Source organism: Notolabrus celidotus, chromosome 18 (genome assembly GCF_009762535.1).
Source record: "Notolabrus celidotus isolate fNotCel1 chromosome 18, fNotCel1.pri, whole genome shotgun sequence".
Lineage (NCBI taxonomy): Eukaryota > Metazoa > Chordata > Actinopteri > Labriformes > Labridae > Notolabrus > Notolabrus celidotus.
The window spans coordinates 14735385-14755060 of record NC_048289.1 but is presented as its reverse complement, the minus strand read 5'-3'; the positions used below and the strand labels follow the sequence as shown (position 1 = coordinate 14755060).

The 19676-nt window shown below is 39.0% G+C and overlaps 1 protein-coding gene across 5 annotated transcripts in view; it reads right to left on the bottom strand.

Annotated features, from left to right (window-relative positions):
* LOC117829637 (liprin-alpha-3-like) overlaps nt 1-18652 on the bottom strand; it is a 38154-nt gene extending 19502 nt beyond the window's left edge. The window contains exons 1-7 of one of the 5 annotated variants that reach the window (XM_034707226.1): nt 18388-18621; nt 15610-15695; nt 9216-10029; nt 3499-3600; nt 2917-3081; nt 390-464; nt 216-275 (exon numbers count right to left, since the gene is read on the bottom strand). In XM_034707226.1, the coding sequence (XP_034563117.1) occupies nt 216-275; nt 390-464; nt 2917-3081; nt 3499-3600; nt 9216-9551 (738 nt within the window). In that variant the 5' untranslated portion in view covers nt 9552-10029; nt 15610-15695; nt 18388-18621. Of the gene's footprint in view, nt 1-215; nt 276-389; nt 465-2916; nt 3082-3498; nt 3601-9215; nt 10030-15609; nt 15696-18387 lie in introns of all 5 variants that reach the window. The other 4 variants (XR_004634651.1, XM_034707225.1, XM_034707228.1 and 1 more) reach the window with 4 other exon arrangements.
* Nucleotides 18653-19676: the final 1024 nt, after the last annotated feature.

Below are 19676 nucleotides of genomic sequence, written 5' to 3'. Positions count from 1 at the left end.
CAATGTAGAAATAATGGTAGCGATGAAGAAAGATAAGTTGTTAGAATTTGCTCAGGACATAAATTAAGTATATATGGCATGTAGGTAAGGACAGACGTGGAACTACAATCACAATGACACATTGGTACCCATTCATCTACTTTTCTACTGGCTTTCTTGTCGCTACCACAAACACAAAAACTACTGGAACCAACATGCATAAAACCCTCCCTTACATCTTTCCCGCCGTCCACCCCTTGTTGACGTCTTTTAATTTGGTCTCTTAAAGAGATTACCTGGAAAGGGGGAGACAAATGGAAAAACAAACACACAATACAAATGAATGTTCTATCTTCTCACCAAGCTTATCCTTATTTGAAACATACAAAATACTCTAAAGTAGACTTTACCTCTTGAGAAGACGCTGCAAGTTGATCCTCTAACATGGACACCCTCTCGAGGGCCACACGGAGCCTCTCTCGAACCTGTAAGGTAGAGGAGATATCAGTCTGATGAACCTTATGGGGTGTGCATCTGTGTTACTATACTGGAATTTCCCTTTATTCTAAAAAATCCCTTTATATAATTTTTTTTTTACCATCCTTACATTTTTTCTTTGTTTGTGTAAAAGATCAATAAAAGGTGCTAGCAATAAAACAAACTGAACAGTTACAAGGAGCATATTGTATTGTCTCTGTTCATAATTTGACATAGTGTGGTCTAGACCTCCTATGTTTGTAAAAGCGTCTTGAGATAACGTTTGTTGTGATTTGGCGCTATACAAATAAAGATTGATTGATTGATTGATTGATATTACTGCAAGGTGTAGCCAATTTTTGAGCCTACTTCAGGTCACCTGCAGTTTGGATTTGATGATCCTGATTAGTAGCCTCATGCTCTTTAGTATAATTTGAAATAATTAATTGAGGGACTTATTCTTACTTGGATAAAAAGTGGGAGAAACCTTTGACCCTCCTGTTTTGTTGCGGGTCAAATTGGCCCATTTTTAAGTTAAAAAACAAAATGTTAAAAGTATTTTTTTGCTGTGAAACTTATTGTGCTTGGCTTAATTAGTGTGAACAACATATAAAATAAAAATGGTTCATTTCATACATTTGCAACGCCCCCTGCATGTTTATATTACATAGATACTGTTCGTGGGTCAATTTGACCAGGAAGTTAAAGTGGAGGCTAAAAGGGGTCAGAAGTGTTAAATACTAAATGTTTCTTTGAAACTGTGTGACATATTTCACCACAATCACTTTCCAATTTACATAAAAAAGTTTTAACATGAATTTTCCTACAAAACGAGTGAGTTATCCTCATTGAACCATGATCTGTGAGAATTAAAGAACACTAAATATTGATTTAAATTGTTAGTAATGGAGTTAAGAATGAGATTTAAAAATGTTTATGGGGATTGTTTGGGGTTCTGACACTTTTGAATTATCAAATATGCCCTGGGTCAAATTGACCCAGGAACATTATTGTTGTCCCTAAGGAACGAACATAACAGGAGGGTTAAGAAATGCACATTATAAAATATCCTTTTTTTGTGACAAATAGCCAATGAGATCCAGGGCATTACCATTCACCTGAAGCCGTTGGACTAAAAAGTTTTGATGACAGAGCTATTAGTGCTATTTGAGTCAGTATATTTGACTACATTTAAAAGCAGGAAATGGGGTAAGGATTTGTAGCAGGAAGGGATTGCTGTTTACAGTATCCAATGATTTGAAATGTACCAAAATTCAAACAATAAGCTGTACAACCCCATAAATGCTAGCTAGCTTGTATGTCCAGTGGGATTACTGGTAGACAAATGGTTTGAGGAGATGCAAATTCTGGAGTAGGATAAGTGTGAGACATATTTTATAGATGCTAAGACATGACAAACCAAATGATCATTAAGAATATAAAAAATATATATATATTTTGTCATTGCTGGGCAGGATACTGGCATATTTGTGTAATGAAGCATAGGTAGCATGATAAAAAACTAGATATCTTTATTGAACTTTAATACTGAAAACAGTGCTAAACAGGCCACGTATTAAAAGACATTTAAAGCTCTCTAAATTGAAGGTCACATTCAAATGTTTTTTTAAAATCACTTTGTACCTGAACTTCTTCATTTTCCACCTCAAGACACAAGCTAACATGACATTAACACTCGGTACCTTTGAGCTAGTATGGCTAGCTTGTCAGCAAACTGTATTTACATTTATGTAGAAACATTTGCATTGCTTAATGGTATTTAAGATCTTGTTTCCAAACTCAATTCAATATGAACTCTTTGTTAGCTCTGTTTTGCTCTTCCCAACCTGAGGAAAAAAAGGTTAGTTGTATAACTCAGGGGTTCCCAAACTTTACCATGCCAAGGCCTCCCAAACAACATTAGCTTCTGGCCGGGGATCCCCTTCGCAAACCCACAGACAATGCTTCAAAAATATGTAAAGAAACATCAACTTTTAGAATGTATTTTCTTACTTTTATTCACTTTTCAATAATTGTTACATTTGTTTAGCATAGGAAATTATTAACAAACGTGTTGTAAATATATAAAAATAAACAAAAATGATTAGATTCTATTAATTTTCCCCTTTTCCTACAATTTTCTGAGGCCCCCCTGGCGCCCCCTGGAGGCCCCTCACTTTGAAAACCACTGGTATAACTAGCACTCATTTACAAGCTAGCTGCTTATCTTGGCTGTTGTTGCTGGGTTAGCTAAGTAGCATCTGCTTCAAAGCTAGGCCCAGAGACACATTGCAGAATTGGGTGATTTTTCGCTACATGTGACCCCCTTTGCGTACATACCAGTAACATTGTTAATATAAAATATCTTTCATACCCACCTGAGAAGTTAGTAAAAGTGAGTCTCTGTTAGAAAAAATACAGGTAGTGGTCTACATTGCGCAAGGTAACAGTCTGACCCACCTTCTCATCTAGGGCCTTGTGGTGCTCAAACAGAGACTTGAGGGCCTTAAGGACTTCCACTTCACTGGAGACCCCCGCTGGGGACTGAGCCTGTCTTTTCACCACCGTCATCCTCAGACTACGCTCATGGCGAGATACCAGACACTCCAGGTGCTCCAGCAACAACTACAGGAGTGAGTGGGTTGAATGGAAAGGAGACGAGGACGTGACGGGAGGATGCAAAGAGGTGAACAGATAGGGGCAGGAAAGAGAATTTGAAGGATGGGGGCACAGAGGATGTGATGGAGGGGAAGTAATAGGAAGAAAAATAGATGGAGAAGGCTCAAAGAGGATGCAGAGGAGTAAGGGGTTTTAAGAGATGGTGAGGAAAGCGGCAGGTAGCATGAAGATAGACAAGGAGTGAGAGGGGGAGACAAGGAAAGCAGATAGGGACAAAAAAGAGTCACGATGAGGAAAAACAGAATGTGGAGAAAAAAACAAGCGAATGAAACAGTGTCACACCCACACAAGCACAATGGGTGAGAGAGATAACACTGAGGCTGTTACAGTGCTAATAGGCAAAATGGCTGCTAAACATCTTACACGTGTGTTGTTTCTCTCTGCCTTGAGCTCAGCAATCTCCTCCTCCCTCTCCAGAAGCTGCTCCCGGCAAACGTTCAGCTCTTTAGTCAACACAGCAAACTCCTGTGGAACACACAAGCAGCATTGAGGGGCAAGGAAAACAAACTGTTTAAATGTTCCCTTTTAATAGTTTAAGTGGTGTCTGTTCAGCTGCTTGAGCTGCAATGAGAGTTTAAAGGAATAAATAATAATTTAGGCCAGACGCAGCTAAAATCTAGTGATGCTGAAAATTAATAGAATTAGCTGCTCTCATCAAACATACATATATAGGGATACATAACACTAGAAATATACATAACTAAAGCCCCTCCAGGGACACACTCTGTAAAACACCTGAGACCAGGCATGTATGAAGGCGTACATGATGTAAACCTACATAATAATCATGTAAATCACTGACACAGTTTCTAACACCACTCTCTCTTGCTCATCCTCCTCTGTGAACTCGCATTCACGGATGGATTACATCACACTATTACACAATGGCTCTGCACTGGAATGCACAGGAGAGGCCCCAAAAAACACAGCATCGATATGTCATTTACAACACCGCTGGGAATACATTTTCAAACTTCTGCATAACGCAAGAAAGGGAGTGCAAACAGGAGAGCGTGTCTTACATTTTTTTTTAAACAAAAGGGAAACCGGCAGGATCCATTGTCACTGATTTCTTTATGTCTCCATAAAACAGAATCAAAGCCCCCAGCTCAGAGGCAATTGCAGGTTAGGAGAACGACAATGGAGATGTGTACAGTCAGGATTACCTGCTTTATGATTCAGAATCAGTTGAAAGTAGACACACTAAATTAGTCTGTGTTCGCATGGAAAAGGGAAGAGAGAGCGGTATGTATACAGATGGTGACACAGTGGGTCCATTGGCTCTTGGCCTTATGGGATCCTTTTTTGTTTGGATAGGGGTCAGCTTCTCTGTTGGCTACTCTTGTCCCTTTTTGGTTTCTTTTCTATTTAATCTCAATCTCCCCCTATTGGTTCTGCCTTACATTCATTTAAACAATTTGCAGTCTTGTCCTGTGTGTACAAGAACTCTGAGTTATACTAATGCAATTTGCAATATTTTGCAAATTTTGCAGTGAATAGGTCATTTGTAGTGAATGAGTGAACTGAGTGAGAACTTTTATACACGATATAGTGGGATCATTGTTTCCCACAATGCATCATGAAAAGTAGTGTACAACTAATTCATTTTCTGAGCAATGTATCCCATGATACCTTGCGGAGTAAAGGAAAATGGCGGATGGGAGGGAGGAGCTCCAACAGATGTTGGGTTGCATGTTTTAAATATGCGACACCCATTATTTGGGCTCACTATGTAGGGAGAAAGGGTAGGGAATGATAGTTGCTGGAAACTCTTCTGTCAGGCTTTCAATTATTAAGCTTATTTTCAACTCTTTAGTTGATGATTGAATGTAACTTTGCATTTCATTTTCCATTATTTATGATCTGTAGCAAATATTTTGGGAGACATACCAGAGCAACAAACTAAGTTGTATCATCCCGGTTCCATAGATTCCCTTGATGTTGCATCCACTTCTTGTGAATTAAACAGCAATAAAACAACATTGCAACCAAACAACATTTGGAAATCTTCTGTCACTTCTTAAAAATACTAAGAGTAACAATGGTGAAGCAATATGCTTCATGTTTACTTCAATGTTCTATTTTTTTAGATCTGAAAGCTTGGAATTACAATACTTTACTGTCTCTTTTTTGGAAATAAAACATGGAATCATTTAATTGTCTATATCTCTTAATATTGGCTTATTAACGAAGGATCAGCCCAGTCATAGCCGTTATGTATCACAAATCACGAGTACACAAAGAATGTATTTTGGATCATCTGTGCTAACACGTTTAGGAGCTGGTTAAAACAAAAAGCATCTCACAAATAGTGCTGAAAATACAGTTAACTGTGGAGGAAAAGAATGGATAATGAAACAATAATAACAGGAAAACTGTTCCTGTTATTAGTGTTAGATAAAATCTTCAAATTCCATTTATAATTAATTAGCTACTTCACCCACCAAACAAAAGAGAATTCCAAGAAAATCAAAGCCATAAACAAATATTATCTTCCAGCATCATTAATCATCCACTAACCACACAGTCAACAAACATAATAAAACCTGATTACACAATAAGAGGAAAACTGCGGATGTAACTTACACTAAACAGCCAGAGGATGATGTGAACATAAACCCTGTGCATCTGTTAGAATAACGTTTCTGAGAAAAACTCTGAACATGCAGACAGGAGAGTATTTAACTTTGACTTTGTAGCTGCGTCTCCCTGTGTGAACTGTCACTGCAAAGGCTTACTGTCTCATGAGCTTGTCTCACAATGACACACACTTAGAGGAGCACACTCATACATAACTAGGCACTGATAGCACAGAGGATAAACATTGGGCCTTATTCACCAACTATTCTTGGAAAGCCTTTTTTTTTAACACACTAACGCAGAACTCAAGAAGATTCTGACATTTACCAGTGTCCTTCATTGGGATATATTCTAGGTAGGACAATACCTGCTAACACCAAGGAGCATATTTTGGGACATTTGGGTTATGATAAGCCAGCTCAAATAATCAATGGTTATTGTGTTGATTCCTTAATTTTTTGTGTGTAAGCAATTTAATTAAAAAATGCATGACTAAAATCTTGAAAACTTTCATTTCAATTATGTAATGTTGTACCTGTGTCTTAGACTCGAGCCTAACTCGAGTTTTGATTTTCAGGACTTGAGACTTAACTTAAACTTGAGCACTGATGACTGGGACTTGGACAGAAGCATTGACTGCATTCAAGAGGAGGACTTGGACTGAGACCCTAATAAATTATTCAGTTTCAAGGGCTGGAACATGTGTTCACCTGCATGTACATTCACATGCTGTGTTGTTCAGCAACAGATCCTGCCAGATGTTTCCAGAGGCGACTCAGGCAATGGGGACTCAACTCAAACTCAATTCTGTTCCTTCTTTGGTGACTGAGACTCAGACTTAAATTGTCTGGCTTTGAGACTAGACTTGGACTCAGGGTCAGGGTTTCAGATTATCTTAGGTTATATTTTTGGGGCATTTTTGCTTTTACGGAAAGGAACCCTGAAGAGAGACAGGAAATGTGGGGCATAGAGAGTGGGGGAGGACATGCAGCAAACGGCTGAGGCTGTGCGACTGCTGCAATAATGACTATAGCCCCCGCACATGGGTCATGCGCTTAAATAGCTAGGCCAGCGGCGCCCCACAAATTTTAGATTCTGACTATAAACTTACTTCTTGGGTAACAATTTCTTAAGAAATGTTAAAAAGAGAGCATGCATCAAAGCAACAAAAAAAACCTGTCCTTCACACAGGTATTTAAATGACAAATCTGTCATGTTCTGTCATTTTACAGTATCTATTAGAACAGATGTACCATCAAATATTATTAATGCTGAAAAATATGAAATATGATTAGCATCCTTCTTCTGCTTCTGTTTTTTTCCCCCTAAGATTTCAGATTGAATTATTTCATTTAATTGAATCTGCAGTGCGCCCTTTTCTGATGACAGTGATCTCTAAATAAGTGACATCATCCATCGTGCCTGTTTGTTGCTAAAACTTATGTTTAGTTCTAATGCTACTAAATATAATATATCAGAAAACTTGTTATTCACTTCTAGTTATAATACACTAAGATATGACAAGAAAGGATACTTAACATTACGATACAATACCAGATATGACATGATAAACTACGATGGATACGATACGACATAAGAAGGTACAATAAGATACAATACATTTGATATGATATGGATTGATTTGATATAATACGATATGATAAGATAAACTACATGTGATATGATACAACACAACACAACAACATATTATATGTTAAGATATAATACAGTATGATACCATACTATATGATTCAGTGGGGTATTATACGATAGGAAATAAGATAAGATACAATATGATACGATACGACACGATATGATACGATAAGATACGACATGAAACGATATATGATATGATAAGGTACGAAACGATACGATACGACATAATACGATACTTAACGATACGATACAATACGAAACAATACGATAGAAAACAACACGATACAATACGACATGATACGATATATAATATGGTATGGTATGATACGATATGACATGATGCAATACGAAACGATACGATACGGTACGATACGACATGATACAATATGAAACAACACGATTCGATACGATACCACATGATACGATAGGAAACAAAACAAAATGATACGACATGATAAGATATATGATATGGTGAGGTACGATACAACATGATACAATACCAGAAAAAATGATACGATACAATACAATACAATACAACATGATACGATACGAAACAACAGGATACAATACGATACGAAACAACAGGATATGATACGACATGATATGATATGAAACAACATGATACGATACGACATGATATGATATATGATATGGTAAAGTATGATACGATACAACACGATACAATACGATACGATACGATACAATATGATACGAAACAATACGATACGATACGACATGATACGATACGAAACAACATGTTACGATAGGACATGATACGATATATGATATGGTAAAGTACGATACGATATGAAACAACACGATATGATACGACTTGATACGATATGAAACAACACGATATAATACGACATGATACGATATATGATATGGTATAGTACGATACGATACGAAACAACACGATATGATACGACATGATACGATATGAAACAACACGATATAATACGACATGATACGATATATGATATGGTATAGTACGATACGATACGAAACAACACGATATGATACGACATGATACGATATGAAACAACACGATATGATACGACATGATACGATATATGATATGGTAAAGTATGATACAATACAACATGATACAATACGATACGATACAATAGGAAACGAAACAATACGATACGATACGACATGATACAATACGAAACAACATGATATGATGCGACATGATACGATATATGATATGGTAAAATATGATACGATACAACACGATATGATACGTTATGATATATGATATGGTAAGGTACGATAAGATACGATACGATGAAACATGATACAATACGAAACGATACGATACGATACCACATGATACGATACGAAACGACAGGATACGATGATACGATATATGATATGGTAAGGTACGATACCATACGATTCAGCACGATACCATAAGATATGAGACAATTCAATTTTGTGTGATTTGTTTGTGCACATGGCCTTCCATCTTTATACTCCTTCATGGGCATTGGAGGGTGTTTACCTATGCTATTTAGGAACAACCGGAACGAGCTTCGACTTACTAAGAAATGGCAATAATCCATTAAAAAACACAGAGAGGGAAAATTCTGCAGTCATGAATCTGCATAAGACTTTTCTTAAAACCTTTTTGAGAGCAGGTTTATGTGAAAAAGAAAAGGACATTGATGAATGTGGCCCAGTGTCACCACACAAGGAGGACATTTCAGCTACAGCAAGTATCATTCTACACTCCCCTCAAAACTTGACTCTGTATTACTATGCACAGATTATAAATTCACACACACACACACACACACACACACACACACACACACACACACACACACACACAGTTGTACCTGTGGCAAAGCAATAGATAGCTGCCTTGAAAGTGACTCCTTCTCATGTCCAAGCTCACGCAGGCGGAGCTGAGCTGTCCCCAGGCTGTCCTGCGTCTCCCTCAGGTTCTCCAGCAGCCTCTCCCTCTCCGTCAGCATGTTGACCATTAACGACTCCAGGTTCCCTGTGCTACCTCCCTCGTCCCCTCCGCCTCTGGGCTCCCCTCCTCTGAAGCCCCCTCCTCCCAGCGCACCACCGGGACCTCCAACTCCTGCCCCAGCGGGTGAGGAGGGGCCCCCACCGGTCCCGCTCCGCCCATCCTCAGATATGGTGGGCATCACCTCGCACATCATCATGAGACCGTGGCGATGTGTGTGTGTTGAGACAGTAAAGAAAGCTAAACAGCAGATTGTGCGTGCAAAATGTCTGTTATTTCGTGCCTTGGGTTATTTATGAGCTGGTACTAAAAGTATAATGTACAAAATATAAATCTTTACATCTTCATATTTTCCAAAAATATCTTTCCTTTGGTCTGCATGCCTTCCCCTGCTTATTGCCTTTTTATAAATCTCTCTCTTATTTATGCCTTTGCTCACTTGTCTTCCTTCACAAAGTCCCAACCTGCATGGTAAGTGATCAGAATGCTAACGTGTTCCTGTGTTATGCAAGAGGAGGAAGTATCTACGGGGAAGCCGTTGTGTGGGTGGCAAGGATTGGCGGAGGGTAAGGAAGGAAAGGAGAGGGGTTACAGGAAAGGAAAGGATAAAGAAGAAGGGCTGATGCTCCTAAATTGTGTCCACGAGGCAGAACTCCTCACAGCATCGGGGTTAAGAGCTGAAAAAGAGAACAGGCCAAGGATTAGATCCCCCTCAATAAACTTCAGTGTGCATTAAGCAAATTAAAAAGACACAGCAAGAGGGAGCTAGTATTTTGAGACAACATGGACTAATGTAGGTCTATGAGAATATGACAGCCATTTTTAGATGGTGTGCAATTAGCATTCTAACTTAACAAAGAACATATTGACAGCACATAATAATTTAATGACAACTCCAGTAAAACAATAACCTCTGGAACAGCTCATACATTCATGATGAACCAATTGAATCTGAGATTACCCTGACTAAATATCTGAGTACCACACACACTGGATTGTACAAGTTGAGGAATGTCTTAAGGAGAAAAAATCAAATAATTTAACTCAACTTAATGAAAGAGATATACAGAAGAGGATTAGGGCCACTGAAAACAAAATTATATATTTTGTTTTATTCTGAGAAAAAAGTAAGAATTTTGATTTTAATCAATTTTTTTTAAGTTCCAATATATTTAATCAGTATTCTCAGAAAAAAGTCAGAATTCTGACTTAATTTCAGAATTCTGACTTTTTTCTGATAATTCTGACTTTGATCTTAGAATTCTGACTTTAATCTCAGAATTATGACTTTTTTCTCAGAACAAAAACATTTAAAAAATAAATTGGACCTTTTTTTTTTTTCTTCATTGGCCCCAATCCTCTCCCGTAGAGATATACTAATGCCAATTGAAATTGAATACAAATCTCTCTGTATCGAAGCAAAGTTTTGGCATCAGGAAAATGCTTGTCATTTGCAAAACCTTGCTTCTTGCATTGCTCCAATTTTTGTACATTACATTCTGGAAAAGCCATATTGGAAATTCTGAGTCAACCTAACCTTTATCATGAGATGAAGCTGAGCATGCCTCAACCTCCTAGCAAACAGCTATATTGTGCCCACCTGTCGGTCATCTCAGCCATGCCTCTAATTAGGCAATTTTACACACAACTCTTCGCCTCAATATCTAGGAAATGGATGAGATGATAAAATCATCACCCCAAGGAGTGTGTAAAAATAAAGAAATTAGACATTTAGACCAAATCTATTTTCAACACCAGGCTGCAAACATTTGCTGTAAGCTGAGCATTTTAACATTGGTGTTAAGCTGATTCCTGGTCTTTCGGAGCCAGCCTCAAGTGAACAGTGGAGTAACTGCAGGTTTTTGGACTTAGTTTCATATCTTAAAAACATTGATAAAATACATGTGCCACCCCTAGTTATTTTATGTTTTTAGACATAAAAACAGTTACCTTCATTTTTTGTTGTCAACCCCAATGTTCATTAAGCGAAAAACACTGAGTAGTTAAATGTTGGATTTGTTTTCAAAACTCAGTAGAGCAACAAATGCTCCAATCAAAGGGAGTCTTCCATACAGCAATAATAGCAAGGTATAGATTAGCCATAGACTGTATGAAATATGGACATAGTGTCCGTGAGGTCACCCATCTGTTCCTGAGCACTGTTTTGAAGCCAATCGACGGTGGCAGCCATATTGTAAATGCGGAATTCAACCAGGTAGAGTGTGACGTAAAGGAGCAGAGTTTGAGCCTCCTAGCCAACAGCTATGTGTTCCCGTCCGGGAGTCAAGTCAGTCATGTCCTTATTTGGGCAAAAACTCGGAATCTTAATATATTCTGAGCCGTCGCGTTAGAAAAAATTCACCCCCCGTACAGTGTGTGCCGATAGAGAAATCAGCTATGTCAATGCCAAGCCGTTTTTGAACCAGGCTGTAAACATGTTTATTAATGCTGCAAAGATCGTCTTTTTTGAATTGGTGTGTATGTGGTTTCCGGCGTTTCTGCAGCCAGCCTCAAGTGGATTCTCGATGTATTGCAGTTTATAACACTTCCGCATGGGCTTCATAGTTTGAGACTGGAGGTTGCCACTTGGTATTAGCACATAGTAAAATGAGTCAGAATGCACTTAAAGATTTGACCAACAAGACAGTGGCAAAATATTTGGAGTCAAAGCGAACAGTAAAAACCCTTATTTAGCAGTTTTTCAGATTTAGAAACAAAGCATCATGGACAGGTCAACCTTATTTTGCACAATGTCCAGCTGAATCTCAACACCGAAGCTGTAGTGAGTTTAGCAATTCTTGTTCAAAGGTAACAAAACTCTTCTACCAGCATGGTCATTGCTCAAAAAAATTGTTATTTTTGGACCAATCTACGAACCAATCAGCTATTGTTCGATGACAACACCTCCTCTGGGAGTCAACTTTTCAGGGCTTTTGGAGTAGCTGAATTGTTAGCTGCACTGGCATTGCATTAATTTTATGAAGAAGAAGAATCAAACTATCTAGTGCTTCTAATATTTGATCACTAAAAAAACTTCTTATGATCAGTTTTGTTGTAAATTATCTGCATACTTTAATTTACTTTCTTAACGGCATAAAGGCTCTGGCTCACGCTGCAAGCCGTGGGCCAAAATGGTATGGATTCAGGCAATCAGTATTATTATAGTGCCTCGTGTCGCTCTCTTCTTTCCTCCATATTCTTCACTGTCTAGTCCATAATACTCAGGGGCTTGCACTGGCCTTTATACTTTTAAGTGGTTTGGACTGATTTAGTGCCCCATGCAGGCTTCCTTACGTCAGTGAGACTGGGCAGCACAATACAGGATGTCTTTGTCCAACCAAAATCATCCATTTTGTGAATCAAACCTATATAGCACACAGGCCTGAGCACCAGTGAAAACAAGTTGAGCCAGTTTTCTCATTATTATTACATGGATGTCCAGCACCAAAGATGGGGACTGCTAGCTGGTAATTGGAGGCCTGATACAGACACTGAATTAGCTCCTCATGCTGGTGAGCTGGCTAGAGCACTTGGCAACGTCACTGTGTCCCACTAAAAAACAACTTACTTCCTTTCCGGCTCCACTGATGGATTATCACTGATGCATGACTTAGTATTGACTGCATCTCCTTAAAATACAGTGTAAGAATTCGGAATAAAAGTCAGATTAAAGAAATGTCTCAAACTTTTTTTGTTTTTTCTGGCTGCAGAAGCAAAACTTGTCATTATAACACATCATGCTGTGTATTAGTACTACCACCTTAAAGTTAAGGATTTTAATCATTAATTGGGAAGATAAGGAGTGAATAAACGTAATTTTAAAGAAGGGTCAGTTGATTTATATGACTGAAAAAAGAAAAGATTTTAGAATTGAGGTATTTGGATATATATTCATAAAGGTAAATTCTCACTAGACGTGTTAACAACATCCTATTATCAGGTTGTTGTTTTTTGTGTGTTTTTTATTTTTTGATTTACTTCATGCGTATTTTGTGTTCCTAAAAACGAAAGAAATATTCATGTTTTTAAGATGTATTGTAAAGTGTAATAATGACAAGATATCTCAATAAAAAGAGAATTACAAAAAAAGAGAAGTGGACTTCCATTTTCTAACCAAATCTCTGTGCTTATGTTTTTTAGCATTACTGCGCCATTGTACCCAAAGTAGAGCAGTAGAAACAGCGAGAAAAACTGAAAGCGTTTAAAATCAAGTATCAAAATTACCCATGAGTTCATCATTCATAAAGTATTTACTATAATTGAAATTATCCACACTTCAGGAGGGTCTATGACCTGAGTTAGCACTAGCTTGTTTCTAAGTGCCTAGCTTGTTTTGAATGTAGTAATCCTTTAGTGTTGATGGTCACAACGTTTTAAACAGGAGCTTATAATGCACGACTCTGCTCTACAACAACTTCAACGAAACACCCATGTTGAAACCATTGTTTCTCTGATTCTCTTTGGAGGCAAGTTAAGCTAATTCTAACTTCGGCTCACTAATTGACTTAAAACCATAGACTATATGAAATATGGACGTAGTATCCGTGACGTCACCCATCTGTTTCTGAAGCGCTCTTTTTAGGCCAATCGTTGGCGGGAGCCATATTCCTGCTGTTGAGCGATTGTGACGTAAAGAGGCGGGCTTTAAGCCTCCTAGCCAACAGCTACAGTGTTCCCGCCTGTCAATCAAGTCAGCTGTGCCTCTCATTTGAAGACTCGTAATCTCAATATCTTCGGAATTGCTGCGTTTGAAAAAAATTCACCCCCCGTACAGTGTGAGTCGATAGAGAAATGAGCTATCTAGACTACACTTGTCTTTTGTACCAGGCTGTGAACATGTTTATTTCTGCTGTAAAGATCGTCTTTTTTGAATTGGTGTCTATGTGGTTTCCGGAGCCAGCCTCAAGCGGATCCTCGATGAACTGCAGTTTTTAACACTTCCGCATTGGACTCATATTTTTAGACTGGAGGTTGCCGCTTGCTTAAATCCTATAGTCTGATCAGCCTTATGAAAAGCTTGAGTAAATGTGCATCTTAAAATTAAAACATAAGACTCATCTTGACTAATAATAGAATTTCATGTGGCTTTAAAAATATTAGTTTTGGCTACATCTACATCAAAATTTACATTTACATCTGACTGAACACTGCTAAAAGTCACCTTTGAAATAATGATGTTTTTCTTGGTTCAAATTATGATTTTAAGGAACCAGACATTTGAACAAAAGGGAAAAAATGCCCCGTTGCATATATATATATATATATATTACATTGTTTTCATTTTTGACTCTGATTTTGTTTCCTTAAATGTAAATTCGTGTATGTATATATTTATATCTGTGTGGTGTCCTTGAGTGCCGAGAAAGGCGCCTTTAAATTAAAATGTATTATCATTATTATTATTATATATATAAACCAATCTCTTTCTAATCATCCAAAACTTTAAATGTGCTGATTATGTTTCCTTTAAAGCACTATGCTAACTAAAAAAAGACGAAAAACACATTCATTGCTTATAATAGAAAAATAGCATGCAGGGACACATTAGGCAATTGCACCGCTGCCCCGTATAGATGACTCAGGTCTCAATGTATCACTTATTTGCCTCTTTCTTGATCAGACTAAGCCAAGTGCCTCTGATGTTTGCTCTGACTGTTTCCCTGAAGGTTCTTAAAGACCAAAGACTACAACAGCGTCTGATTGCTTCTTTGAGATCCAGGCTACCAAAAATATCCTTTTGGTATTCACTTGAGTTGGCACAGGACCTTGAAACACCTGAATTACTCTTTCAATAAAGGCCTGTAAAAAAAAAACGTTCAGCTTGTAGTAATCCTAGTGTCATTCCTCGTCATTTCCAGAGGCTCTCTATTGCAGGGGCAGGGTAATGTAACAACTGCAGATTATTTTATGTATTGTAACATTCACAGCAAATCTCACAGTCATAGTTCACTGCACTCGAGTCTTGTGACGAGGCTGTGCAGGAGAAAAAACAAAGCATTCATCGCTGGAGTCCTGATTCAGTACAGGCCAAACATAACTGTGCAGCCTGCAGTTTTGACTGAAGCGTCAGCTGTGAGGTCACTGAGCTTTAGGACCTGTGTGTTTATGAATGTGTGCAAGAGAGAGAGAAAGAGACAGACAGAGAGACAGAAGGGGGCAGACAGAACAAAAAACCTACTACAGGTCTGGTGCATTGAAATTACATTGTAGGTTATCAGGAGACTTTGTTGACTAGCTGCACTTAAGCAAGCAGTTACCTCTAGGCTTGAATCATGAAGCTGAGGTGGGGGTTTTAAAAACTGCAGTTCCTCGAGTGTCCACATGGGGCTGGCTCCAAAAACACCTGAAGCCGAATACACACACATTTTAAAAAGCCCATCTTTTAAGGAAAAACATACACTACGTATCCTGGTACAAACATTTTTTTGGTCTGAATAGCGCATTTATCTATTCACACACACTGTGGGGTGTACATTTTTTCATAACTCATTGGTTTTGAAGATATAAGGGTACGAATTTTACATAATTAGACTCACAGCTGACTTGTAGCTGTTAGCGATGAGGCTACAGGTTCACCTAAACTCCTGTTGACCAAAGGTTAGGTTGAGTCAGCTTCAATGTGCTTCAAAATTTCACATCAGTAAGGACACCAAGACTTTAAAGAAATGAGACCAGGTCAAGACTATGGCCAAGACCAGAGTCTCACACTTTTAATTCACTGTGATTTTAAATGGTGGCCATTTCCCTCTCAAGTGGAGGTCAGGGTAGTAGGCCTAAATGCTGTTATTATGTCTTACTACCTCTACTCTAGACATTTGGGAAACTGACAAATGAATAACATGTTGTCAGACAAGCACTAACAAGCTAACATTACAGTTTGATACTTTTAGACAAGAAAATGAAATGTCTAGCTAACAAAATGTTAAAAAGCAAACTGTAATGTCATCTATAGCTTAAGGGTGTGTTATAAAGTTCTCAAATACTACTGTAATGTGTGGCTAATGAATTATCAAATTTGCTCTTTTACCTTAAAATTTGAACTTTTTTTTAATGTTGTTTCCAATTAATAACCATCAGAAGCAGAGAAGCTACACAAATTTCAGAATAAGAACCTCCCACTCTGATTTAAAGGGAAAATTGCCATATTAATTTGGTGGATAAATGGGTAAACTTTGACTGTTCTGAAACAAAACCCAGCATCCTCTTTTCTGCAACTGAGGCAAGATTTACTGCACTAGTGCTAACACACTGCTTTCCATTCTCACTGCCTAAAATAAGGGAGTTAGGCTATAATGCTTGGATACAACTGAAGCTGCTGATAATGTAACACTACATTACAGCTGTGTCCAAGACACTGCACTGGATTAATCCCTGTTATAGGTAAAATGGTATATTATAGTGTCACCACACAAAAATCGATCAATTATTCTCTCTGTGCACACGTGGGTGTTTTCATATTATGATTGCCCACATTATCATCATCATCACCATCATCATCATCATCATCATCATCCAAAGTCACACTGAATCCTGCTACCCTGGAGTGGACAGGCTTGGCCTTGGAGTATCTGGTTCCTGGATGATCAGTTAGGAGAATAATGCCCCCAATTAGGCTCGTATTACTAAAAGTGTCAGAAAAACTGGGCGAAGGGAGGTGGCACAGAGAGAGAGAGAGAGAGAGAGAGAGAGAGAGAGAGAGAGAGAGAGAGAGAGAGAGAGAGAGAGAGAGCAGCAATAACAGCTCCCCAACACCAGGCACTGGGGCGGGGAGAGGGGTGTGCAGGCTCCCTCAGCCGCCGACAATTAAAACTGAAGAAAGAGGGTCTCTCTCGGTTTTTGACATCTGGTTTCATGTTAAATCGCCTGCCAAGCGAAAACAACGCAAGCATAGCGGATGCTTTCTTGACATTTCCAAACAAACAGACCATATACATGTAGCGACTAATAATGAACAGCCTTCCTCCCCCACTACATCCTCTCCCCCTTCCTAGTATCACGAAACAGTACCCTCTGGCCCAGAAACGCATCATTGGAATCGATAAATGATTGTCGGCTACTGTGCAGATCGAGGGAATGAGAGCACCGGGATGATCCGGACAATAACACGCTTTCATTTGCATTGGCATCTTCACAGCGGTTGATGGGAAAATGACGAGGCTCTCCAGATGACAGCTCGACCGGTCTGTGTTGTGTGGCTATACCTCCATTTCTGGATGTATGCATGTATAGAGGAAAGACCATTCCATGAGAGACACACGAGCGCGCACGAGCACGCACGCACGCACACATCTACATTCTCGTAGTAGGAAGCTTAGTAGCTGTGCATTGGAGGTGTTAAAACGACCACTTAAGCAAAACGAGGAAGAAAAATCCACTTTTAAAAAATATTTTCTGGTGGCCTTTATTGGAAGCATTACGTCAGGGAGATGGCCCCAAAACGCACATCCCAAATTGTCAGTAATAGGCCAGACATTATAGAATTATAATCAACCCATAGGCCCAGTGACAGCAGGGAGGCGAGCTGGGAGGTTTGACTACAAAGCTCCCAATGGCGAGGGGGTTAGTTTCAGCCATTATTAATTGCAAGCATCACATAAAAAGCAACACATAGTAAGAATCTTTATGTCTCATTAGGATCCCTTCTCTGTCTTCAAGTAGATACCATCTCACCTAACTGTATATGCAAACGGGAGCGCGCCCGAATAAATCGTGCTGTGCTGCCAACACACCTGTCAAAGGCTGACACTGACACAGACACCAGGCGTTGCATTGTCTTTCTAATATAAGCCTATTTGTTTCTATTCAAATAGTAACCCCCCTCCCTCTCCTTACACACACGCGCGCGCGCACAAACACGCACACTAAAAACACACCACCCCCCTCAATCCTTCACAACACAATGTTAAGTAGCCTGCTCTTTATCGAGCACACATGCATTTATCGTTACATTTGCGCATGCATGAATTTCCCCGATAATTCCCCCATCTCAGTGGAAAACTGGGTAGCGATGGGGCGGTGTGAAGTTGCATCCTTACCACAGTCATCGCGGGGAGCCTGTAGTGTCCATGTTTGATGTTAAATATCCCTTAGCTCCATCTCCGCGGATCGTGCCTCGGTGTCTGCCGCGCCTCATCCAAAACCGGAGTAAAGCTCATTAAATGTGGTAGGCTACAGCCAATTTTTTCTGTCTCTCCTTTTTCCACATGTAAACGGCGAGGAGAGGAGAGGAGAGGAGGGGAGGGGGGGGCGCGGAGAGAGTCGATACGCCACCTTACCACAGACTCCCCCTCTGTCGAATTGGAAGGTAATGGGTCTTAAAGAAACATTCTCTCAGCATTCTCCGCATCTCTGTGATTTACGCGCGCGCCACGCACTCACGCGCGCTGCCAAGCCAATCAAACACCTGATTAATTACTGTATAGAAGAGATAAGTGCACACCATATGACAGAGATGTTACCTGCTTCATGCTCACATAACAGTTTAGCTGAAGTTGAAACCAAAATGCATTCATTCAAGATAAATATTATATTAACATAATCTTGTACAGCTACTGTTAAAGACAGCTATGTCTGTACATCTGTACATATCTGTGGGCCCAACTTAAGGTCAAAAGAAAAAAAACATTATTCTTTTTCAGAAGACATCTCAGGAATCCATCAACCTTTATTTGAAACAACTTTATATAAGAAATTATCAGTAAATCAAAGGTCTTCCCTGTTCTAGCAGCATGTCTATAATTCTTCCTCAGGCATTCAAATCGTCAGGGATGAGAATAATGCTTTTCATAAAAACAAAAATGTATCCATGAATGTCTTTGAAATAGCATTCAAATATTGGAATACTATATATATTAGGTAACATGTAATTGTTACCTTGTAGCTTGTAATACGTGTGTGTGGAGAGGGCCATATGGAAGCTGTCCCTGAATGTTACAACACCCACACAATACAAATCCTCCAGCCCATGCTTAAAATGTAATCTCATCATGACTGTTATTAATATGCATGTTGATATTGGTATCACATTTGTAAACAGATAAGCAGGTCTCCCTCAGTGTGTATGTGCGCATGTGTGTGTGTGTGTGTGTGTGTGTGTGTGTGTGTGTGTGTGTGTGTGTGTGTGTGTGTGTGTGTGCAGCTCAGTAAACATAAGGTGGTGCTGTCTTTAAGAGAGAGAGCCTGGGAAGGGGTGATGTAATGTGTTCTCAGACAATGATGTCATCGGCTGAGACACGGCAAGGATTTAAAGTGACAAAGGCATTTTCAGTGGCTCCATGTAATTCTGCAAAAGGGCTTGTCAGAGAGCAGCACCCGAGCATGCACC